The following is a 25,923-nucleotide window of genomic DNA, read 5'->3' on the forward strand; positions in this document are numbered from 1 at the left end:
TAGATGGTTTCTTGGTACTGCCAGGAGCACAGTTATAAAAATGTTAATCCAAGTGTCCAACGAGTAAAGAATGGGAAGTTGGGAAGTTGAGGAGGATGGGGGAGAGGAAGATAAGAAATATACCCCTTCTGAAGAGAAATACTGCAAAGAGATGTTGGGGACCTCCAATTAACTGACATCCATTTTAATGGCCACTGAGTATAGTACAATAAAATAATGCAAGTTTGCAAGTGATGAACTTTTACCAATGAGAAATGAATTTAACTTCAGCAGCAGAATCCCACATTGCCACAGTGAAAATGTCATCTGAAATCAAGATAATCTACAAATAATTAGACTAGACTATCATCCATTGATTTAACATTCCTTGCCCATGAATAATTACTACACCTACTAAGAAATGTAAAAAAAAATTGAATAGTGTTGATTTTGTTTTGAGATGAAGATGTGCTTCCCTTATTTGCATTTCAGGGAATTTGAATTTCTTTTTTCACCATTAGAGAAATGTAGATTGTTCATTCTTCATGTTGCTAAGGCAGTGTGATCCACCATTCCTTATTCAATTTTAAATGGAAAAACTATGTGTGGATTGAGACCAACACACAATTGCATAAGCAAGGGCAAGGCATGCTGTATATGTAGGCATGACAAGCAAGGAGAAAAGGACAAGAGCAAACAAAAAAATGAAAAAAAATCAAATCTTGAAGACTGAAGGAGCAATATGAAGAGGGTAAATAATATTTTTATGTTCTAACTTCATTGATTTTATTAATTAAATTTGGAGTTCAAGAAAAACAGACAAATGATAAAAACTCTGTCAATTATACATGTTGCAAGAGGCAAGCTGTCAATAGCCAGAGAACATTTAGTATTTAAGAGTGGTACATTGAAATAAAATGATTACAATTAGATATTCACTGGCAAAGCCACAATTTAATGCCTAACCTAAAGGAAATAAAAGTTTGAGAATCCATTGTAATTTCCAAACTTGTTATGTTCATCCAAATGACAACCTACCTGAATTTCGCTTTTTCATGCACCCAAACATACTCCGGGTCTTTCAGACTTAGTCGTGCCAAATCCTTCACAGATTTAGTTTGAGTTGCTGAGAAAAGCAAAGTCTGACGTTTTGTGGGCAGATTTTCAACAATGGCATTCATCGTCTCAGAAAACCCCATATCCAAAATTCTATCAGCTTCATCCAACACTAAGAAAAGAAGAAAATGACATTTTAACAAAGGCAAAGATACTCAGCTACAGTCAGAATACGTTAGTAGCTGAAATCTACACATTATAACAGTAATTTAGACTGGCTATTATAAGCATGTTTTAAATACAGGTATGTTCTCTTCAAATTGTATACAATGCAGTTCTTAACACAAATCAACCTCACTCGAAAATTTCAAATATCCTTCAAAAGGATCTTAATAACATATTCTATTAAATTAAAGGCAACATTATCCCTTTTTAGTCCAACAAACCATCACACTGCCCTAGAGCCGCAAGGTGTAGCAATGAGTTGGATTTTCAATGCATTGCGTCCAAAGAATAAGGTATGTATTCATAACCAGATTTCCAACAGGCACTACAAGTTTATAAGAACATAAGAAATAGGAGCAGGAGTAGGCCATCTGGCCTTTCGAGCCTCCTCTGCCATTCAATAAGTTCATGGTTGATCTGGTTGTGGACTCAGCTCCACCTACCTGCCTTTTCCCCATAACCCTTAATTCCCCTACTATACAAAAATCTATCTAACTGCGTCTTAAATATATTTAATGAGGTAGCCTCTACTGCTTCCCTGAACAGAGAATTCCATAGACTCCCAACTCTCTGGGAAAGCAGTTCCTCCTCATTTCAGTCCTAAACCTACTCCCCCGAATCTTGAGGCAATGTCCCCTAGTTCTCATCTCACTTACCAGTGGAAACAACTTTCCTGCCTCTATCTTATCTATCCCTTTCAAAATTTTATATGTTTCCTCAAGACCCCCTTCATTCTTCTGAATTCCAGCTAGTATAGTCCCAGACGACTCAATCTCTCCTCATAGACTAACCCCCTCATCTCTGGAATCAACCTGGTGAACTTCCAATGCACTGCCTCCAAAGCCAGTATATCTTTCCTCAAGTAAGGAGACCAGAACTGCACGCAGTATTCCAGGTGCAGCTTCACCAGTACCCTGTATAGTTGCAGCATAATCTCCCTGCTTCTAAAGTCAATCCATCTAGCAATCAAGGCCAACGTTCCATTTGCCTGCTTGATAACCTGTTGCACCTGCAAACCAACCTTTTGCAATTCATGCACAAACACTCCCAAGTCTCTCTACACAACAGAATGCTGTAATCTTTCACAATTTAAATAATAATCTGATCTTCTATTTTTCCTTCCAAAGTGGATGACCATGCATTTACCAATATTGTACTCCATTTGCCAGACCCTTGCCCACTCACTTAACCTATCTCTATCTCTCTGTAGACTCTCCGCATCCTCTGCACAATTTGCTTTTCACTCAGTTTATTGTCATCAGCAAATTTAGATACAGAACACTCCATTCCCTCTTTCAAATTCTTAATGGACATTGTAAACAGTTGCACGTTTCCCACCCTTCGAAATGGGCTGTGATCTGCCCATGAATTACCTCAGCTCAGGTCTCCCTGGTAAGCTTTTCAAAGCTGCAACTTATTCTATCACCTATTAAAAAGGTATAGATCTTTAGCCATATAACAAACATTGCTAAGCATAAGCAACCCATTGTAACATACCTAACATGCAAGTCACTTGCTCATTTTAGCTCAATTTGGGTCACTCTCTGTTAATATCCAATATCCTTGCACATTACAATTCACAAATGGAACATCTGCTTCAGTGCCTGCCTCAAAGTCCAGCTCTCTAAATCACTTTGTGCACTAAACTTTTCACAGGGGCAGGGGGATGGGAACCAGACTGATAGGTCAGAGCTTGGATCATTTAGTGTATAAGTAGATGCAGAGTGTAGAAAGACTGAGGAAGGATATGCAGTTGAAAGGGCAAAATTGCAGTCAGTTGGATGGGCTGAAATGTGTCTACTTTAATGCAAGAAGTATCAGGAACAAGGCTGACGAACTTAGTTCCTCGTACTTACCCATGCTCTATGACGTGGTGGCCATTACAGAGACTTGGCTGTCGCAAGGGCAGGAATGGCTGCTGGATATTCTGGGGTTTAGATGTTTCAAGAGGGACGGGGCCGAGGTAAAAGAGGTGGGGGAGTGGCTTTGCTGATCAGGGACAGTGTCACAGTTATAGAAAGGGAGGATGTCCTGGAGGAATCATCCACTGAGTCAGTGTGGGTAGAAGTCAGAAAGAGGAAGGAAGCGATCACTCTTATTCTACAGACCCCCCCCAATAGCAGCAGAGACGCTGAGCAGATCAGGAGGCAGATTTTGGAGAGGTGAAAAAATAACAGGGTTGTTGTCATGGGTGATTTCAACTTCCCTGATATTGATTGGCACCTCCTTAGTGTAAAGGGGATAGATGGGACGGAGTTTGTTCAGTGCGTACAGGAAGGATTCCTGACGCAGTATGTGAACAGGCCGACTAGAGGAGAGGCCATACTGGACCTGGTACTAGGCAATGAGCCTGATCAGGTTTCAGATCACTCAGTGGGAGAGCATTTTGGAGATAGTGACCAAACTCCTTGACCTTTACCATAGCCTTGGAGAGGGATAGGAGTAGACGATATGAAAATGCATTTAACGAGAGGAGGGGGAATTATGATGCTATTAGGCAGGAACTTGGGAGCGTAAATTGGGAACCGATGTTCTTGGGGAAGTGCACAGCGGAAATGTGAAAGTTATTTAAGGAATACTTACCTGGGGCTCTGGATAGGTTTGTTGCACTGAGGCAGGGTAAGGATGGTAGAGTGAAGGAACCGTGGTTGACACGAGATGTAGAATATCTCATCAAGAGGAAGAAAGAAGCTTACCTGAGATTTAGAAAGCATGGATCAGACAGGACTCTGGAGAGTTACAAGGTAGCCAGGAGGAAGATTAAGAATGGACTTAGAAGAGCTATAAGGGGGCAAGAGAGGGCCTTGGCGAGTAGGATCAAGGAAAACCCCAAGGCGTTCTACACGTATGCGAAGAATAAGAGGATGACTAGTGTGAGGGTAGGACTGAGCAGGGATAAAAGAGGAAACATGTGCCTGGAGTCGGAAGAAGTAGGGGAAGTCCTTAATGAATACTTTGCTTCAGTATTCACCAGAGAGAGAGAGACCTTGATGTTTGTGAGGATGGCATACAACAGAGTGATATGCTAAGGCATGTCAATGTGAGGGAAACGGATGTGCTGGAACAATTGAAAAACATTAGGATAGATAAGTCACCGGGGCCAGACAGGATATATCCAAGGTTTTTACAGGAAGCTAGGGAAGAGATTGCTGCACCTTTGGTGACAATCTTTGTGTCCTGACTGGCCACAGGAGTAGTGCCAGATGATTGGAGGGTAGCAAATGTTGTTCCTTTGTTTACGAAAGGGAGTAGGGATAACCCTGGGAATTATAGACCAGTGAGTCTTACTTCAGTGGTGGGCAAATTACTGGAGAAGATTCTTAGGAGACAGGATTTATGGGCATTTGGAGAAGCATAGGCTGATTAGGGACAGGCAGCATAGCTTTGTGAGCGGCAGGTCATGCCTCATGAGCCTGACTGAATTCTTTGAGGATGTAGAGCAGTGGGTGTGGTGTACATGGATTTTAATAAGGCGTTTGATAAAGTTCCTCATGGAAGGCTTATTCAGAAAGTCAGGAGGCATCTGATCCTTGGAAACTTGGCTGTATGGATTCAGAATTGGCTTGCCCATAAAGGGTGGTGGCAGATGGGGTGTATTCTGCCTGGAGTTCAGTGACCAGTGGTGTTCTGCAGGGATCTGTCCTGGGACCCCTGCTCTTTGTGATTTTTATAAATGACTTGGATGAGGATGTGGAAGGGTGGGTTAGTAGGTTTGCTGATGATACAAAGGTTGGTGGTGGTGTGGATAGTGTAGAAGGTTGCTGTAAATTACAACAGGATATTGATAGAATGCAGACCTGGGCTGAGAAGTGGCAGATGGAGTTCAACCTAGATAAATGGGAAGTGATACACTTCGGGAGATCAAATTTGAAGGCAGAATACAAGGTTAATGGCAGGACTCTTAGCAGTGTGGAGGAACAGAGGGATCTTGGGGTCCACATCCATAGATCCCTCAAAGTTGCCACGCAGGTCGATAGGGTTGTTAGGAAGGTATATGGAGTGTTGCCCTTCCTTCGTCGGGGTACTGGGTTCAAGAGCCGCGAGGTGATGTTGCAGCTCTATAGAACTCTGGTCAGACCATACTTGGAGTATTGTGTTCAGTTCTGGTCGCCTCATTATAGAAAGCGTGTGGAAGCTTTAGAGAGGGTGCAGAGGAGATTTACCAGGATGTTGCCAAGATTGGAGAGCATGTCTTACGAGGATAAGTTGAGCGAGCTAGGGCTTTTCTCTTTGGAGAGGAGGAGGATGTGAAGGGACTTGATAGAGGTGTACAAGATGATAGGAGGCATAGATCAAGTGGACAGTCAGAGACTTTTTACCAGTGCGACAATAGCTAACACGAGGGGACATAATTTTAAGATGACTGGAGGAAGGTATGGGGGGGGGGGGGGGTGTCAGGGGTAAGTTTTTCTTTACACAGAGAGTGGTGAGTGCATGGAACGCACTGCCCGCAGAGGTTGTGGGGGCAGATACATTAGGCACATTTAAGAGACTCTTGGATAGACACATGAATGATAGAAAAATAGGGGGCTATGTGGGAGGGAAGGGTTAGATAGATCTTAGAGCAGGATAAAATGTCAACACAACATTGTGGGCCGAAGGGCCTGTACTGTGCTGTAGTGTTCTATATTCTAATCCACAATGTTTGTCCTTCACATGAAAAAATGTCATGGTCTATCAAAACACAGCAAGACAAGTATTATCATTTTCATATATCAACAGCAATGCATTTCTCAGATATGAGACTCAGACACCACTTCCACCTCTCATCACACCAGCTGTTAAAACATTACACCATTTATCTTAATTATTCTTATTAAACACAGGCAAACTTTGCATTTAATCTATCCTTGCTTCTGTTTATGCCCTAGCTTATAAAAGTAAAAGTACACAAGAATACAGAAAGCCCTTATCCATTTACTAGTTTCAAACCAACTTCAAACTTAAACCTGTTTCCTGTTGCCTAAATCAGGGCTTGCTTCAGAAAAATACTGAACGAGTCCACCAACAAGATGTGGCCCTGTCAGACTCCTTCCTTCACCTCAAATCATTCTGATAACTTCAATGAACCTTCAGACACTTGTATATCTTTTTACATATTAAGAAACATAAGAGGACTGACTCCCACATGAAAAGTTCATAATATCCAGTACATTGCAATGGAAGGCCAGGCACTTCTTAACAGAACAAGGTTCAAACAAATTAAAGTCATTGTTGCATACCTCTCAGAAATCAACTATAAAGTAATTAGAAGATGCACAGCAAAGTGACCACAGAAATAAACAGAGAAACGTAAAACACTTACATCTAATGAGTGGAACAGGAAAAACTGAATATTTCAGGCTCAACACATTCATTCAACAATGATGAATCTTACGTTAAAAATCAGAGGACTTAACCAGAAGCTAATTAGTTCAGTGGTGGATTAAGGATGTGCACTAGAACACCAAAATTCCGCATCACAACATCTCAGACAGTTGGATTCCAACTCCTGCTACACCATGAAGTACAGATCACATGCATCACTCAGCACACCACTAAAATACCCTGCTCACTGGTTGACTATTTAATGAACAGTCTAGAGCGACCAACTAACAGTGAACAATTGGCAGGAAAGGAAAGCGAGGAAGGAGAATGGAGACATTTTTGCAATTCTTTTGAATGACAAGGATCCATCAATCTACGTTATATCTGAAAATAATCAATATCAATTATGTTTGAAAATACTGTTTTTCCCACCATCACAAACATATTTTCCCAGACATACTTCACTGAGATCTTACATACTTACCAAGCATCTGAAGGTCAGAAGCATGGAAATACGATGTCTCATCCATATGTTGCAGAAGACGGCCAGGTGTACAGATGACAATATTGGTTTGATGGATCCTCGCCGATTCTCCTTCCAAATCCTATTGTAAGTAATAACGTGTATTAAAAATTACATTTAATTGACTACTACATTATACAATAGAAACAGGGCAAGAAAGAACAGATATAGGACTGACAAATTACCTAATTAAGTTTTCCATAAAGACTTTCCCTAACCTGACAGTTTTTTTCTCCAGTTGCAGCAGCCAAAGCAGAGGGGAGGAGCTAGCAGCTTTTTTTCTTAAAAACGTGTGATTGGCTAAGTGTGTGGCAACTCAGCCAATAAAGGTAAGGTAGGGTAAAGTGGAGCGGCCATTATGGGAGCCGATCAGTGTAGGAGTGGGAATCTGAGGCTTTGGCAAGGAGGCACAGGTAAGAACGGGTAAGGTTTTTTTTATATAGTAGTTAAACAAAAAGACACCAAATTACAACTAATTAAATTAAGTAGGAATGCAGGATCAGGTGATGTGTTGTAGCGCATGTGATCTTGTGTGACGTGGGAACTGGTAGACCCCAGTGTGGGAACTGGTGACCACATTTGCAGCAAGTGTTGGTTGCTCGAGGAACGCAGGCTCAAAGTGGATGACCTAGAATCTGAGCTTCAAGCACTAATGCATTAGGGAGGGGGAAGAGTTACCTGGATGTTGTGTTTCAGGAGGCAGTCACACCCATTAGATCAACTACTTCAAATTCGGTCTGTGGTCAGCAAGAAGAATAGAACACAATTCCCAGGGAGGTGATAGTAATCCTATACAATATTACACACATAGCCAGGCCTGCAGTACTGCGCACAATTCTGGCTGTCAAGTAAATCCAGGAATCGATGGGAAAAGGGGATGACTATTCTGCTACATGACCTAAGGTATCTACTAAAGGAACGTTCATAAGTTTAAATGTGTTACAGTGAAGAAAAGCCTGCTAGAAGATAATATTCATTTATTTCATTTTAAAGGATGTAGGCTTCACTAGCAAGACCAACATTTACTGCTCATTTCCAATTGCTCTAGAGAAGGTGCTTGTGCGCCCCTTTCTTTAATCACTACATACATTCAAGCTTTTTAAGTTAACATATACATAGAACCTCAATTTGTCTAGGCTAAAAGTCTGGAATTTCCACACTTAACCAATCCTCCATTGAGAAATCCTTCAAAATATACCTCTCCAACCACACCCGTCTTAATATCTATGTGGCTCACCGTCAAAATTTTGATTTATATTCACACTAAAATGCAGTGAGATATTTTGCCAATGAGGCCCACAAGTCACAAATCATTTTACCATGCTAAAGATGGTTGATAAAGTCTCAAAATCTAAAACCAAGATGTAGAAAAGGGAAGCACACAGACCGTGCATAGTGAATTATTTTACGCAGAGAGCTACAGAACACATTCAGCAGACTGGATATATATGCAAACAGAAAAAAAATTAAGTAAAATTAAGTATTTAAAAGTAATACACAGTTTTAAATAAATGATTTTCCGACTGGGAGTTGCAAAATGTTTCCCAATTCTAATTATGCATCTAATGTTTTTTGAAATACAATTTTGTGCTGAAGTTTCAAATGGAATAAATTTGCTTGCTAATTCTTAGGCGGTTCCTTGGAATCAAGAATGACTTGCGCAAAGAGCATTGATGTCATATTTCCAGTGCCTTGGGGTAGATACTGTAAGTAGCATAAATCTCAAAAGGATATATAGTGAACAGTGCCACAGATAGACTTGTCCTTGTATGTATAGCTGTTAAACCTTTTGTGGGGCAAGCTGCTGAAAATGAAAATGGCTAGTCAGCAGAGAGAGAGAAAAATGGGACAGATAGGAATTGTGAAGTTTTATATCCAGATATTTATAAAACCTCCAAAAACAATAAACATGTGAAGGAATGAAACACTGCAACTGTAAAATTTAAGTGTCAGTGTCAGAACGATTGACAAATAAGCAATAATTATCACTTATCATTAAAAATACTTAGTGACTAAATTTCCTGTAGCAAAAATTTCCACGTATAGCATGATTAACGTGGCAAAACACATCAACATCATCAAACAAAAACTGCTGCCAAATACAGAAAAGGATATTCAGGTCAATTTTTTGATCAAAGATGTAATTTCAGGAAGAAAGAGTGTGTTAGAGGTTTAGGCAAGCTATTCCAGAGCACATGATGCTGGCAGTTGAAGGCATAGCTACAAAGATAGAGCAACTAAATTCAGGGAGGATCAATAAGGCCAGAATTAGAATACACTTACCTCATAAGACTATAGGGCTAAAGAAATATAGCAAAGGGTAAGACCATGAAGGATTTGAAAGCAAAAGTGAACATTTTAAAATGGTAGTTTTGTTTAACCAATAACAAGGGTAAAAAGGAAACGATGAAAGTTAAGACACAGTAGCAGAGTTTTCTGTGAGAAATTTAAGGGGAATAGAATGAAGGATGCCACAAAAGGGCAGTGTAAGAATATGTTAAGGAAGTCATTCAGACATTATGCCTCCTTTGCTACACAACAAGATCACAGTTGACCCTATGCCTCAAATCCAGCATCCCAATGGTGAAGCAAACAATGAGGTACAGTTTTTACAAAGCTAATTTGGACACTTAAGTGCTTGGCAGCAGAAACTTTATGTATATTTACACATAGATAACAGGGAGAGCCAGAACTTCAATATTATTTTGACAACAAAGTCCAACCTAACATCCAAAAAATGCCAACTTTAAGACAAAATACTTGAAATTAAAAGATTGTTTTTCTTTAAATATTTTCATTTTTTACAAGCTGACCTAATTAACAAAGTGATGGAAAATAGTTCAAAAATTCAATAATCAAGACAATTAACGTTTGTAGTGATAAGGCTGGGAGAATCTGAACATTGAAGTTTACAGGTAATATTGCTAATTGTCTAACATATTTATAGCAAAAACCCACAATACATGTTCCCTAATATTTAAAATATTAGTACAACTTTGCATCTTGACTTATAAAGTACTTTAATGCCTACCTTCCCTCCTATTATGAGTCCAGCTGAAAATTCATGGTTTTTCCCAACTTTCCGCAGGACTTCGAAGGTCTGATAGGCCAGTTCTCTGGTGGGCGATATAATGAGAGCACCCATTCCATCTTCTTTAGTCCACTGCTGACGATAAAGACATTCCAGTACCTACCAAATGGCAAAAAAAAGTTGAAAACCAATTGTCTGATTAATGAGTTGGCAAAAAACAATTCACTTTCTCCTACTTATCATCAAGTTGTCTTTGAAGCAATTACCATGACCTTGCTGCAAATGTTGCAAATTCATTTTGAATTTGCATTTATATGATTACTTATTAAATTCACATGGGTATGTTTTTGGAATGTTTGAATTTGTCAGATGCACAATTGACACACAAAAGACCAAGATAAAGTAACTTTATGTTCCGTAAAAGAAATACCCAATTTGCCCTTCCAGCCAGTTCTGCTGTCCAATAGATTCCTTGCTGATCAATGAATTAACACTTTTGCCCTTTGTTCCTTAATAAGCTGTTTGATTAATTTTCCATCATAATTTATCTCCGTAACCAAGTATCATTTTATTAAAACTACAATGCATTCCCACTGCCAATATATCCTTCCTTTTATGCCAAGAACTAAATATTACTCCAGGTATGATCCAACCAAACATTAGCATACCAAACAGTGACGGAAATCTATAGAATGTAGAATAGTGTGTTCAGGAATTGCCTAATAACCAATATAATCATTCTAAAGACCGACTTACCATCTACACTGAACTTTACAATAGACTGAAATACTGCTGAAGCAATATTAGCCCATAGCCTAAGCAAATAAAATTCTAAAACCTCATTACCAAATTACACTATAACCAAGAACACCACAAATTTAAAGGCGTTAGCACAGAACATCGTGCCAGGCTACACTAACTTACTTGCCCTCTTCCACAAGGCTGTGTTTATAGAATAACAAAAGTAAAAATAGTAGTTCAGTTTGCAAAAGGAGACAATGAAGTACCAAAACCTTTTCACTTTCATTCATTACATTACTACTATGTTAAATAAATACACAAAATTAATTGATCTTCATGGCAGGGCCCACAGAGAACCAAGACCAAATGTAGGCTTCCGGTGAAATAGTATTAGAAGACTTGGGAATATGCAGATACAGCTTAGTCCTCATATTAAAAAGTAGACAGTCCATCACTTATATTTCTGAAAAATTTCTAACACCATAATTATGACAGAAATGGCTTATATATTCATCACATTGTATCTGCATCCTTTCACTAAAAGTGCACTTAGATAGAATTAAATTAAATAGATTTGTATTACAAAAACTTTTGCTTTATAAATATTCATTTTTGCTTGTGCCTTGGCCTATCAAATCAGTTTCACAAACCCTTGAATCCCAGTCACCTACAGGAATAAGGAATGCCAATGTCTTTCCAGATCCAGTTTTTGCAGCACCAAGTACATCTTTGCCCTGTAAGGCGAGGCCAATTGTCTGTTTCTGTATTTCAGTCGGCAGGCGATATTCAGCCTCCATCAAGCCTAGAAGAAAGAATACAGCTTTTACATATTTTTAGATCAGATCAAGCATCATTTCATTTGCTGCTTAATTCAACCAAGTTGTATTCCTCCCCTCTAATCAAATGTAAGTACTGCACTGAAAAAAAACTGTAAATAAAACATCTTGCAATATGAAGTGCCCAACAATCTGCTTAACTTTGGTCCTTAAATATTCCTATACCATAACACTCAAAATAATGTTACAGTTGTCAAAATGATCCTCAACAATTAAAAGTTATTTGAAAAAAAATATTTTAAGAAAACAAATGCTGAAACATATTGGAAAAACCTCACTTCCAATAGTTACCCATCATCACTTGTAAAGGAAAATGGTATTGGCTTGGTGGGAAGGGGATGCAAATATCTACTTACAAGTTTATATTGTCATTCTGCTCACACACGTTTTGATAACCAAATTTCTTCCAAAAATGTTCAGAAATAGTACTACATCATTCAGTGGTACCAGATCGAGTTTTCAGTGAGGACTGTATGGAAGCATCATTTTTTTCAAAAAAGAACTGGGAACTCTTCCTGTGATCATCACCAAATCATTTAGCTGCAGACTCAGCATTTAGTAGCAAATGCTAATAACTTTCAGCTTACTTCTGACAAAAACAAAACTTGCTTTTCTTTTAGTTTATGGTTGAATTCAAAGAAATTATTTTAAGAAACCAAACAAAAAAGTTCTAAAAGGTTTGAATTTGCCTTATTTATATAAGTTTAGGGCCTCAGAGCTGGGGATGCTGTCATGGGAGAGAATATTGACGTTAATTTGCTTAATATCTTAACGTTAGTTAATGTCTATATTTTTAAGTCGTCAGTGTGGAATTTCACAGGGAATGGGCAGGTGGTGATATTTTCATGTACTCGAAGCCCTTCTCCTTCTTGCTGCCATAGGTTATGGGCTCTGGGAGTGCTGTTGGAGGAGCTAGGCAAGGTACTGCAGAGCTTTTGTATGTGGTACACACTGCAGCCACTCCGCACCAGAGCTCAGGAGGATGGATGAATGGGAAGCAGGTTGATTTGTCCTGAATAATGTTGAGCTTGAGTGTTGCTGGAGCTGTGCTTATCCACCTGTGGGGAGAATCTATAATCAGACTTCCTACATCATGGAAATGCTTTGAGATGTCATGAGATGAGTCAATCAACACAGGATACCCAAACTCTAACTGCTGATGTAGCCACAGTATTCATACCATCGAGCTGAATTTCTGATGACTTCCTTGAGAACATTGGTAATAGCAGATGCAGAAATGGTAATGTTATTTAATATTAAGGACAGATGGTTGGGTTTTTTAGTTGTTAAAAATGGTTAGTGCATGGCATTTTCGCGGCACAAATGTTACTTGTGAATTATAAGCCCACATCCAAATGCTATCTTGGTCTTGCTGCATTCATGTATGGTCTGCATGATTTGTTGAGGAGTTACAAATGGAATTGAAGTTTGTTTGCAGCTGTTTGTACATCCTGGTGGAAGGGAAGTCATTGATGAAGCAGCTAAAGATTGTTGGACTCAGGACACTGCTGTATGGAACTCCTGCAGTGATATCATAGGCCTGGAATGATCGACCTCCAACAATTACAACCATCTTCTTTGTGCGAGGTATGACTTCAACCATTTGTGTATTTTCCCTCGATACTCATTGACCAGTTTTACTAGGGCTTCTTGATGCCGCAATCAGTGAAGGTCACATTGATATCAAAGATAGTCATTCTCATCTCACCTCACCTCAGGAATTCAGCTCTCTAGTCCATATTTGGATCAAGCTGCGATGAAATCTGGAACCAAGTGAAACCCAAACCAGGCATTAGGTTATTGGGGAGAAAGTGCCACTTGATTGTACTATCAATGATACCTTCCACCACTTTGGCCACAACTGAGACCAGTCTGAATGGGCAATAATTAGCTAGACTGGATTCATCCTGACTTTTGCACAGAGGACATATCTGGGCGATCTTCCACATGTGAGTAGTTGCCAGCGAAACAGGATGGCTGGAGACACTTACTTCTGGAGCTAGATCTTCAGTACCACAGCCTGGATATTTTCTGGTCCCGTAGTATTTGCTGTATCCAATGCTCTCAGCCATATGTTAGTAACATGAGATGGCTAATGTTGATTTCACATGGACTACATCAAAATGGCTGAAGACTAGCTTCTGTGATGGTGACATCTCAAGAAGAAGCCAAGGTGGAGCATCTAATCAGCACTTCTGGATGAACATTGTCTTGACTGCTTCGGCCTTGTTTTTGGCACTCACACTTTGGGCCTTGCCATCACTGACGATAGGGATATTCTAGGCATCACCTCCATCTCCAGGTAGCTTCTTAATTCTACACCATCATGCACAAATAGATATGGCAGGTCTGCAGAACTTTAATTGCATCCTTTGTTTGCAAGATAGTATGCAATGGACATAGCTAAACTATTTTCTGTCAAGCAAGGATATAATCCTGTGTTGCAAATTCATCAGGTTGGCAGCACATTTTTAAGTATTACCTTTATGTGTTCCCATTGAACCAGGGGTGACATTCTGGCTTGTCAGCAGAGTGAAAGTGCCAAACCACGAGGTTAGAGATCGTAGTAGTATACATTTCTGCTGCTGATGGTTCACAGCACATCAGAGACTCCTAAATTTGAGCAGCTAGATCTATTCAGAGGGCCACAATGGAACCTGCCTCCACCAAATTTGTAGGCAGTGCATTCCAGATTCCAACCACGTTATGTAAAAAAAAAATTTTCTTCATGACATTCTTAATTTTCTTCCTTTTTATTTTTGCCTGTGACTTCCAATCTTCAATGCCTCCACCAAAGAGAACAGCTTCTCCCTATCCACAGGGTCCATTTTATATTCCCATCAAATCTCCCTCAGCCTTCTCCGACAACAAACATGGTCCTAGCCTGCCTAAACCATTCTTGTAATTGTGGTTTCCTCATCTCAGGAACTATTCTCATAAATCTTTCCTGGCCCACTGTTCTTAAAAAGATTTAATATAGCTTCCCTCTTTTTGTACTCAATGCCTCTACTGACCAAGCCCAGAATTGTACAAGTCTTATTACAAGCAACCCCAACATATCAGCCTTAGGGGTAACGGAAATTTGCCCTTAGAGAATTCACAAATCATTGGCCAAAAATTTGAGATATGGAATAAAATTCACTCTTACAGAAATTATGTGGAAAAAGAAGTAAACACAAAATGTATTTTTTCCCAATTCACATTTCTTGACACATGCACAGATGAAGCAGCTTCAGGTTAAGTAAAATTGTGATACAGACTGTTTTCTAGATTATCATCGATACCTCTGCTCCTGCATCCTTATTAGAACAGCACCTTTTATCCTATGTTGCCTCTCCTCATTCTTCCATACAAAATGCATTACCTCACATTTCTCTACAATAAACTTCATCTGCCGTGCATATGCCCATCAGCCTGCTCATGCCCTTAGTTATCCATTGCTCCATAAATGGCAACATCTCCACACCTAACCTATCAATCCATTACATAAAGTAAGCCACTGATCAGATTAATCCTTCATCTTTCCACTTTCCAAAAAAAAAGGTCCCTTTTTATCCTTAGATATAACCTCAGTTCTGGTATCATCTCTGAGAAATAAACTACCAGAGACACTAAAATAGGCAATAAATCATTAAACATTCCATTAGCATTTTCTTACATTAATAATCCAAAAAAAAGTGTAGCGGTTGCTACCGCGGAATAAAACAAGACACTAGTCGGAGGATTGCCAAACAAGAACTGGTTTATTTTCCCGCCTTGCGCGGGCCTTTTAAGGAAGAATGTTCCCGCCCAAAGCAACCGGCAATGACGTAAGTACTACGTCATCAAGACTTTCCCGCACGCGGGTTGTCCCCGTCGCTCGGAAAGACGAGGCCCGCCGCCATCTTGGGCCTCGTCGCTCCGACGCCTCGCGACCCGACTGCCAAGCCGGTTCGCCCGACTAAACGGTGAGTCGCCACAAAAGTAAACTTAACAAGTAATCAATAGTTGTTAAGAGGGCAAGGATAGAAACAAAACATAACATTTAAATACATCATTGTCATCTTGGTCCTAAGCCTTTAAGCTTCAATGAAACAGAAAAAAAAACAGAAAAACTTGTCTAGTCTTTAATATTTTTCCCGTACATGGTTAGGTAATTTTGAAGCATTCACCATCAAAATATAGTCCAATTCCTTTCTCCTCAACTCTCCAGCAAATATACCATAAAGAAGATTCAGCTCTGATCTTGAAAGTTGCAAAAGTATACTTCAGATTATTAGTATAACAATAATTCTCACACTCTGAATTCTGCACTATTTTGGTTCCATCAGAAAAGTGTCAAATTAGACACACTCCTAACTTCCAGTTGAATGGGCACATTTTCCCCACGGGTCACTTATTGTTCAGGGGTCATTCTCACAAGTTTGAACCTTGTATGCATATTATCATAGTCTATATAACGTGTTTTTTTTATACAAACAGCAATGGGAAAAATAGGACAGTACATACCTTTAATAGTTTTTTTGGACAATGGAAAATCTGAAAATTGCAATATCGCGTTGGCATTTATCTGAAAGTCAAAAAAGGTATTAATTAGTACATTTCACAAAGATTTGCATATCTTTACACTCCTTATACAAGTTACAACTAGTTTCTTCGTCACTTTCCAATTGTTGACAATATTGGAAGCCTTTCAACTTTTCATCCAAATAGGGTAAAAACTTAGGAACCAACTTTTAGAAATCTGTATAAAGTCACACCCTTTCATCAAACAATCTAAAAAAAACTTTTTCTAAAAAAAGGCGTGATAAATGGTAAGTCAGGAAAACAAAGAGGAATATGGTAGGAAAATAATTTTATGAAAATTTGCATTGTGAGGAGAGTCTAAGGGAACTAGGGCTTTACTCTTTGGAGAGAAGGAGGATGAGAAGAGACATGATAGAGGCGTACAAAATTTTAAGGGGAATAGTTAGAGTGGACAGCCAACGCCTCTTTCCCAGGGCACCAATGCTCAATACAAGAGGGCATGGCTTTAAAGTATTGGGTGGGAAGTTCAAGGGAGACATCAGAGTAAGGTTTTTTACCCAGATAGTGGTTGGGCTGTGGAATGTGCTGCCTGGGGCAGTGGTGGAGGCAGGTACATTGGTCAAATTCAAGAGATTACTAGATAAGCACATGGAGGAATATAAAATAGAGGGACATGTGGGAGGAAGGGGTTAGATAGTCTTAGGTGAAGGTTAAAGATCGGCACAACATTGTGGGCCTAAGGGCCTGTATTGTGCTGTACTGTTCTATATTCTATTCTATATAAGAACTATATTCATGTTTCTGCCTCATTTGTCCATCTCCCAGAAACAACTGACCATTGTGTGCAAAAGAAACTGTATCAACAAGATTTTATTTTGAGTTTAATTTGAAGCACAGAACAACCAAATTCTTTACCTTTACGAACTATTAACTTGACAAATGGGTAATTATTTTGCAAATACAGACCAAGATAAAAATTTCCATGTTGGGTATAAATGACATGAAGCAATAACAAAATTAACATTTCTCATTTAAAAACACATACAAATTATTAATAAAAATACTGCTCTGGTAATTAAGAATCTAATTACTGCAGACTGACCACTCATTCTGTTTTTAATAGAAAATAGAATTTTAAATCCCTATATTGTCACACTAAAAATGTATCTGCAGTTTTTGGCCTTAACTGTAGGTAGGTGTTACAGTAGGCATTTCTTCAAAAATATTTGCTATTACTAACACGTGTTTCTGAGTACCAATTTAAAATATTTTAAAACTGAATCCATTGTTTCTACTACAACAAGACAAGATTTCAAAGACCAAGAAAATATTACAGGACACTCCCATGTATTTTACAGCCAAAAAAAGTTTAAAAGTGTAGTCATAAAACAAGGAAATAGACTTTTCTGCATGTGAATCATCTGTTCTAACAAACAGCAACTTAATAATGAACATTTGATCTGCTTTAGTTATCTGCTCAGGAATAAATATTGTCCCAAACATCAAAATCCCTGGGTTATTTATACAGTGTCATGGAATCTATAATATGCAACAGTAAAGGGGTTTCCTAATAATTAAAATGACTCCCAAACTTTAATTATCAAACTGTTTTTAGCCATCATAAGCTAAAGTAGCAAATTAAGTTACACCAGTCTAACTAACTACCTGGAAAATAGCTATAAAACTATGACCAATAAACTATGAACAAATGTTAATCAAGTTAGTAATTACAAAGAAGCATTCAGTAGTACTCAAAATAGTGCCTTACCAGTTTTTGCTCCAAAATGTTACCAATTAGCAGCCTGATCAGAGCTCTACATTTCCTGAAAGCTTTCCTTCTCAAATTAAGAATGTACAAAAATTAAAAACCAAATTACCATATTTAGTTTATTCACATGGCAACCTTGACAGAATTATTCATGAATACAAATCTAGGTGTCATAGGGTATTTGATTTATGAAAACCCTGGGCCAGAGATACTTCCTTTGTCCAAACCAACCCTCTCTACCATTTCTGCAACATAAAACTAAACTAGTTTTCTCTCTTCCCCAGTTCTGGAATGTTGGCCTTCCTTGCGAGGAGAATGGAGTATAAAAGTAGTCAGGTTCTGGTACAACTGTACAGGTCATGAATGAGATGGACTATGACTTTACGATCTACCTTGTTGTGACCTTGCACCTTATTGCACTGCACTTTCTCTGTAGCTGTGACACTTTACTCTATACTGTTATTGTTTTTGAAATGTACTACATCAATGCACTCTGTACTAACTCAATGTAAGTGCACTGTGTAATGAATTGACCTGTACGATCAGTTTGTAAGACAAGCTTTACACTGTACCTCGGTACAAGTGATAATAATAAACCAATACCGTATACAGTCTGGTTTCCTTTTTTAAGAAGCGAATACTTGTATTTGAGACGATTCATTGAAGGAGTGTTACGTCCTGGGATGAAGGAACTATGTTATGAAGAGAGGTTTATCACATTAGAGAACATAGAAAAGCTACAGCACAATTCAGGCTCTTCAGCCCACAAAGCTGTGTTGAACATGTCTCTACCCTAGAAATTACTAGGCTTACCCATAGCCCTCTATTTTTCTCAGCTCCATGTACCTATCCAACAGTCTCTTAAAAGACCCTATTGTATCCGCCTCCACCACCGTTGAGGGTTGAGCCTATATTCACTGGGATTTAGTGAGAGATCTGAGGGAGTTAAATGCTGAGAGGCTGTTTCCTTCGGTAATCTGGAACTACAGAGTAAGGTTTCACAATAAAGGATCACCATCTAAAACAGATGAATAGGAATTTCTCCTTTCAGAGAGTCATATAGCAAGGAAACAGGCCCTTTGGCCAAGTTGGTCCATGCCAACAAAGTTTCCCATCTAAGCTATTCCCATTTACCTGGGTTTGCCCCATATCCCTCTAAACCATGTACCTGTCCAAGTGCTTTTTAAATGTTATTAATGTACCTGCCTCAACCACTTCCTCTAGCAGCTCATTCCATATACAAATCACCCTCTGAGTGAAAAAGTTGCCCCTCAGGTTCCTATTAAATCTCTCCCCCTCACCCTCAACATATGCCCTCTAGTTGAATTTTTTTTAAGCCCAATATATAGGGGGGATAAACAGAGCAGTGATAGGTGGACAAGAGGGGAGGCGGGGTGGGCACAAGGTGGTGATAGGTAGATGCAGGTAAAAGACAGTGATAGGCAGATGTGGGGGAGGAGGGGAGAGCAGATCTACCAGGGGATGGGTCAAAGGTATTGAGGCAGGTACCCTATGGAGGGAGGGGAGGAGAGTAAGAAAAAAAATAGGTGAGTTAAAAAAAAGATAGGCTAGGAAAAGGAAAAGAGGCATTGGGGGGGGGGGGGGGTGGTTGGGTTACTTAGAGTGGGAGAACTCAATGTTCATGCCATTAGGCTGCAAGGTCCCATGACAGAAAATGAGGTGTTGTTCCTCCAGTCTGTGCTTGGACTTCTCCTGGCAGTGGAGGAGGCCAAGGACTGACAATTCAGTGATGGAGTGGGAGGGGGAGTTGAAATGACTGGCAACAGAGAGATGCAGATCACGGTTACGGATGGAGCGCAGGTGTTCTACAAAATGGTCACTTAGTCTGTGTTTGGTCTCGTCAATGTAGAGGAGGCCATACTTGGAGCACCAAATGCAGTAGATATTGGGAGAGGTGCAGGTAAATCCCCATCTTACCTAAAAGGACTGTTTGGGTCCTTGGATGGAGGTGGTGTAGGGGCAGGTGTTACACCTATGGTGGAGGCACTGGAAAGTCCCCGGGGTGAGAGAGGGATGAGTGGGGAGGGAGGAGTGAACTAGGGAGTTGTGGAGGGAGCGGTCACTGCAAAAGGCAGAAAGGGGTGGGGAGAAGGAGATATGCTTGGTGCTGGGGTCCCATTGGAGATGGTGGAAGGGGTGGAGAATGATGTGTTGGATACATAGGCTGGTGGGATGAAATGTGAGGACAACGGGGACCCTATCCCCATTGGATCTGGGAGGGGTGGGTCTGAGAGCAGAGGTGCGGGAAATGGCAGAGATGAGGGTGCTAGCTCTCTCAACCACAGTTGGGGGGAAGCCACGGTTAGTAAAGTTGGACATCTCAGATGTCCTGGAGCTGAAAGCCTCATCACGGGAGCAGATGTGGCAGAGAAATTGAGAAAAAGGAACAGCGTCCTTGCAAGGGACAGGGTGGGAGGAGCTGTAATCAAGGTAGCTGTGAGAGTCTGTGGGTTTGTAGAAGATGTCGGTGGATAAAGAATCTCCTGAGATGGAAATGGAGAGATCAAGAAAGGGGAGAGATGTCAGAGATAGTCCAAGTGAATTGGAGAGCTGGGTGAAAATTAATGGCGAAATTTATGAAACTGTCGACTTCCGCACAGGTGCAAGAAGTGGCACCAATGCAGTCATCGATATGGCGGAGAAAGAGTTGAGGAATGGGGCCAGAGAAGGCTTGGAACAGACAGAGACAGCATCTGCAGTCCTTTGTTTCTCTTATATGCCCTCTAGTTCTTGATTCCCCAAACCTAGAAAAAAGACTGTGCATTCATGATTTTATACACCTCTAAAAGATCACCCTTCATTCTCCTAAAGAAATTCATTTAATCTCAGCTGCCTGTACCTGACCAGAGCTTCTCTATCCCTCATCCAGAATTTCCTACACCTGCTCTTCACTCTAACAGGAACATGCAGACCTTGAACTTTCATTATCTCACTTTTAAAAGCTTCCCACTTGCTGGACATCCCTTTGCCCACAAACAACCTATTCCAATCAACTTCTGCAATTTTCTGTCTCATACTGTCAAAATTTGTCTTGCCCCAATTTGGAACTTTAATTTGTGGACCAGTTCTGTCCCTTTCCATAACTAATTTAAAACTAACAGAACTATAGTCACTGGTCCTAAAGTAATGGATCTTTGGAATCCCCTAACCCATAAAGTTAGAAACCAAGTCATTTAATGTCTTTAAGGCTGAGATTAACTAATCTTTGAATGATAGGCAAGTCAAGGATTACAGTGAAGCAGAGAAGTGTTGGTGCCAACATCCGATTAGGAACAATCTTATTGAATAGCCTTATGCCTACTCCTGCTACTTTTTTTTTTAAATGTTATGTTTTAATAGAGCCAGTCAATCAGTACTTGGAATTTGACAGCAACAGGGTGTTTAATTGGTACAATATTGTGAAAGGATTACCTATAAAGCTCCTCAAGTCTGTGAATGTACATATAGAAAATGTGTAATGGAACCTCTCTCCAATGAGAATGAGAACTCAAATGTCTAGGTGCTTTCTGATCCATGGACTGACACAAAACTGTATACAAAATTCCAGTACAACACACATCCACGTCCACCTCCAGGGCAATCTACTTCAGAAAGGAGCCATGCAAATGCCACAAGCATCTGTCTTGAAGCATTTCAAATAGATCAATGAGGCCAAGGAGTCATTTATGGTTCTCGAACCATAATCAGACCAGAAACTAGAACCATGATGTAGAGATGCCCAACGTATGAAACAAAAGAAAAATAATAAAATTAATAACTGACCTTGCATTAATTACTATTTGGAGAAGAGTTCCAAATTTCTACCATAAAATTAGAAATGCTTCTCAACTCCACACTTGAAAGATCTTTACTATCCTATCATTTCCCTTAAATATCTTAAAAATTTCTATTAAATTATTCCTTAATTTTCTAAATTCCAGGAAATCCAGGTTGAGCTTCTATAACCTCTCCAATTTATTCTGAGTCCATATCAACCTTGTAAGTCAATATTGGTCTATGTTGCACTCTATCCAATATGTTCCTTCTAAGATGAGACACTCAAAATCATTAAAATTCCAGGTGTGTTCTATCCAGGGCTTTGTACAACTGTACTATAATTTCTATCCCTTAATTGTCTTTATATATAAAGGCAGTATTCCATTGGACTTTTTGATCATTTTCTGTACCTTTCTTTCATATTGGTGGAATAGGTAGAAACTTCAATTTCTACCCATTCACTGGTTTCCCTCCTCATATTCCATGGTCCACTATCCTCCCTTATCATATTCCATCTTCTTCAGCCCTTTGTTACTTCCATGTATCACATCCCAACTTCTCACATCATTCCCACTCTCGCCCTCCCTCGCCTGCCTATCGCCACCCTCACCTGGATCCACCTATCACCCGCCATCTCTTGCTCCACCCAACCTTTTTATACTAGCCATCTCCCTTTTCTTCCCAGTCCTGATGAAGGGTCTTGACTGAAGTATAAATTGGTTTATTATTGTCACATGTACCGAGGTCTTGCATGTACTTGTACTTGTCTTGCATACCGTCCATACAAATCATTTCATTACAACAGTGCATTGAGGTAGTACAAGGAAAAACAATAACAGAATGCAGAATAAAGTTACAGTTACAGATATTGTCTGCCTGCACTGCACTTTAAGGCGCAAGGTCATAACAAGGTAGATTGTGAGGTCAAGAGTATCTTATCATACTAGGGGACCGTTCAATAGTCTCATAACAGCGGGACAGAAGCTGTCCTCGAACCTGGTGGTGCGTGCTTTCAGTGTTACGGACTCAGTGAAAGTCCCTTTAAGATAGAGAGTGTGTGTGTATGTGTGTGTGGGGCGTGCTTACGTCAATAGAAGATAAAGGACGTAATGACGTTGTTGAAGAAGAAGAAGAAGAGAGAGAGAGAAGGGAGAGAGACACCAGCCTGCTTGTTTTCTCTATCGATGGATGAGAAACAATAACTGTGTTTGCTACTGAAATCCATGTATGGAAGTTGGAAGTAATCCGGTGGAGTTCACTTTGTTGCTGACCTGTAGAAGGAAACAGGTATTTGTGTGTGGACGACCATGGTTCGGATGCTTTTCGGGGTGAGGAAGTCACTACCGAGTAAACACTGAAGTGTCGTTTGGGTTCCATCGTGGAACATTTGGATTTCGTATGTACTCTCTCTATGTTTTTCTACATCTACATCTTATCTTCAGACAACGGTGGTTGTTGAAGAAGCCCTTGCTCATGTTTCACCTTATGGCTTGCGGAACTGAACTTTAAGAACCATTCAGGAACTGGGAGTTTTGGACTTTGTCACACACACACACGAAGAGTTTAGTTTTGGGGTTAACGTTCGAGGTTTAACATTTTTGAATTCTAACATACTAACATTTTTACTTTTATTTTACGTATTATCATAAGTAGTGATTAATAAAATAGTTTTTAACACTGAATCATGCTCAGTGTGTTTCTTTTGTTGCTGGTTCGTGACAAAATTGGGGTTTTTTTTTCAGTGTTAAAAACTATTTTATTAATCACTACTTATGATAATACGTAAAATAAAAGTAAAAATGTTAGTATGTTAGAATTCAAAAATGTTAAACCTCGAACGTTAACCCCAAAACTAAACTCTTCGTGTGTGTGTGTGACAAAGTCCAAAACTCCCAGTTCCTGAATGGTTCTTAAAGTTCAGTTCCGCAAGCCATAAGGTGAAACATGAGCAAGGGCTTCTTCAACAACCACCGTTGTCTGAAGATAAGATGTAGATGTAGAAAAACATAGAGAGAGTACATACGAAATCCAAATGTTCCACGATGGAACCCAAACGACACTTCAGTGTTTACTCGGTAGTGACTTCCTCACCCCGAAAAGCATCCGAACCATGGTCGTCCACACACAAATACCTGTTTCCTTCTACAGGTCAGCAACAAAGTGAACTCCACCGGATTACTTCCAACTTCCATACATGGATTTCAGTAGCAAACACAGTTATTGTTTCTCATCCATCGATAGAGAAAACAAGCAGGCTGGTGTCTCTCTCCCTTCTCTCTCTCTCTTCTTCTTCTTCTTCAACAACGTCATTACGTCCTTTATCTTCTATTGACGTAAGCACGCCCCACACACACATACACACACACTCTCTATCTTAAAGGGACTTTCACTGAGTCCGTAACATCAGGCTTTTGCATCTTCTGCCCAATGGGAGAGGGGAGAAAAGAGAATGTCTGGGGTGGGTGGGGTCTTTGATTATGTTGGCTGCTTTACCGAGGCAGCTCTGTCCATTTTCCTCCACAGGAGTTCCTCCAGCTTTTTGTGTGTTGCTCCAATTTCTACCCAAAAGGTTTCAAAATCCTACTGTAAACTGAAGTCACAGTAAAGATGAATTTTTTTCTTACATATTTTATAGGATTAGATTGTACATTGTCCTTTCTCATGCTCCCTTTAAATTCACCTGGTTCACTGGAAAGTTTATAATACTACTGTATGATATCTAAAAAAAAGGTGAATTAGAAGCATGTTGGTGTATTAATAGGGATAATATCCAGCAGTCCATAACATCTGCAAATCCAGCATCACTAAACTCATGAGAGTGCCAATTATCAGAATTTTTTTGTAGTAACTGAGAAATGTGGACTATTAATCTAGGAAATGCAATTTCAGTTCCACAATTAAACTTATCGTTAAAAGTAACCAAGTCCATTCATATATATCCTTTACATAATCCCTAGATAGAACCCCACACACCAATATGGTTGAGCCTTATCTGCCCTCTGAAGTAGCTTAGCAACTCACTCAGTTAATTTAAGCTGACACATTACTACCTCTTAAAATTGGACAATAAATCCCAGCAACACACACGTCAAAAATGAATGAATAAGACAAGCATAATAACTATGAGTACTTTATCAAGTCGACTTTTGGAATGTCACAAATTATGCAGCAAATAAAAAAAGCCACTGAAATTAGTAAATATGTAGCTAATACAAGCAAGAATCTTGATACAAAAATATTGTGATACCTCCCCTTAGTACCAGAGCTCCATTCATGTAGTCAAGGAACTCTGATCAACAATATAATACAAGGACATGACAAAACTAAAAAAGGCTTACAGAAATGCAAAAGGAAATCCAGCTGACCAGGAGAGCCATACATAGAAGCAGCAGAACAACACAAAAGTGTTAAAAGCCAAAAAAAGAGATTATGAAAAAAAATGCCAATTTTCTCAAGGGTGACAGTAAAAGTTTTCGATTGAATATATTAGAAGGTAAAACAGCAGGCGAGGGAAAATTCAGGCCCAGACAAATGTGGATGACACAGAAACCACCTGCAAGAGAACAGGATACTTGTCAAGCCAGTAGTTTATAGCCAGACTTCACAGCAGAGGAGACAAATATCACCAACACAAAAGAGACTTAAAATTATTTCATAAGTTTGTTGTTAGAAAATGATAATAAAGAGACTAAAGATAAGTCTTTAGATCCTGCTGATTTGCACCACAAAGGAAAGAAGAGAAAGCCTCCTCTTCTTTAATGGAAATATCGAAGAACATATAACTGTACAGGAAGGAACAACCCCTTTGACCCACAAAGTCTGTGCCAAACACAATGCCAAATAAACTAATCTCTTCAGCCTGCATATGATTCATATCCCTCCATTCCCTGCATATTCATGTGCCCATCTAAACGCCACTACCATATCTGCTTCCACCACCACCCCTGACCATTCCAGGCATCTACCTCCTCTGTGCAAAAGGAATTGTCCTGCACATCTCTTTTAAACTTTCCGTCTCTCACCTTAAAGCTATGCCCTCAAGTATATGAGGGTTCTACCCTGGCAAAAAGATTCTGACTATCCTTTCTATGCCTTCATAATTTTATAAACATCTATCAGGTCTCCACTCAGCCTCTGATGCTCCAGAAGAAACAATCCAATTTTGTGCAACCTC

At 39.6% G+C, this 25,923-nt stretch overlaps 1 protein-coding gene and 1 long non-coding RNA gene across 4 annotated transcripts in view; one reads left to right on the forward strand and one right to left on the reverse strand.

The window, feature by feature from the left end:
- ddx10 (DEAD (Asp-Glu-Ala-Asp) box polypeptide 10) overlaps positions 1-25,923 on the reverse strand; it is a 217,265-nt gene that overhangs the window by 189,576 nt on the left and 1,766 nt on the right. The window contains exons 2-6 of the mRNA XM_052026644.1: positions 16,187-16,247; positions 11,534-11,664; positions 10,122-10,280; positions 7,052-7,172; positions 1,018-1,207 (exon numbers count right to left, since the gene is read on the reverse strand). Coding sequence (XP_051882604.1) covers positions 1,018-1,207; positions 7,052-7,172; positions 10,122-10,280; positions 11,534-11,664; positions 16,187-16,247 — 662 coding nt within the window. The remainder of the gene's footprint in view (positions 1-1,017; positions 1,208-7,051; positions 7,173-10,121; positions 10,281-11,533; positions 11,665-16,186; positions 16,248-25,923) is intronic.
- Positions 7,455-18,543, forward strand: LOC127576216 (uncharacterized). 3 transcript variants are annotated; one of them, XR_007957185.1, is made up of 4 exons: positions 7,473-7,503; positions 8,722-8,796; positions 13,137-13,285; positions 18,257-18,543. It is a non-coding gene; the product is annotated as an uncharacterized LOC127576216 (long non-coding RNA). The 3 variants fall into 3 exon arrangements; XR_007957186.1 differs by lacking the exons at positions 13,137-13,285; positions 18,257-18,543 and adding an exon at positions 10,179-10,430 and having other exon boundaries at positions 7,455-7,503; XR_007957184.1 differs by lacking the exon at positions 8,722-8,796 and having other exon boundaries at positions 7,472-7,503.

This window comes from Pristis pectinata, chromosome 11, assembly GCF_009764475.1.
Source record: "Pristis pectinata isolate sPriPec2 chromosome 11, sPriPec2.1.pri, whole genome shotgun sequence".
NCBI classification, from domain to species: domain Eukaryota; kingdom Metazoa; phylum Chordata; class Chondrichthyes; order Rhinopristiformes; family Pristidae; genus Pristis; species Pristis pectinata.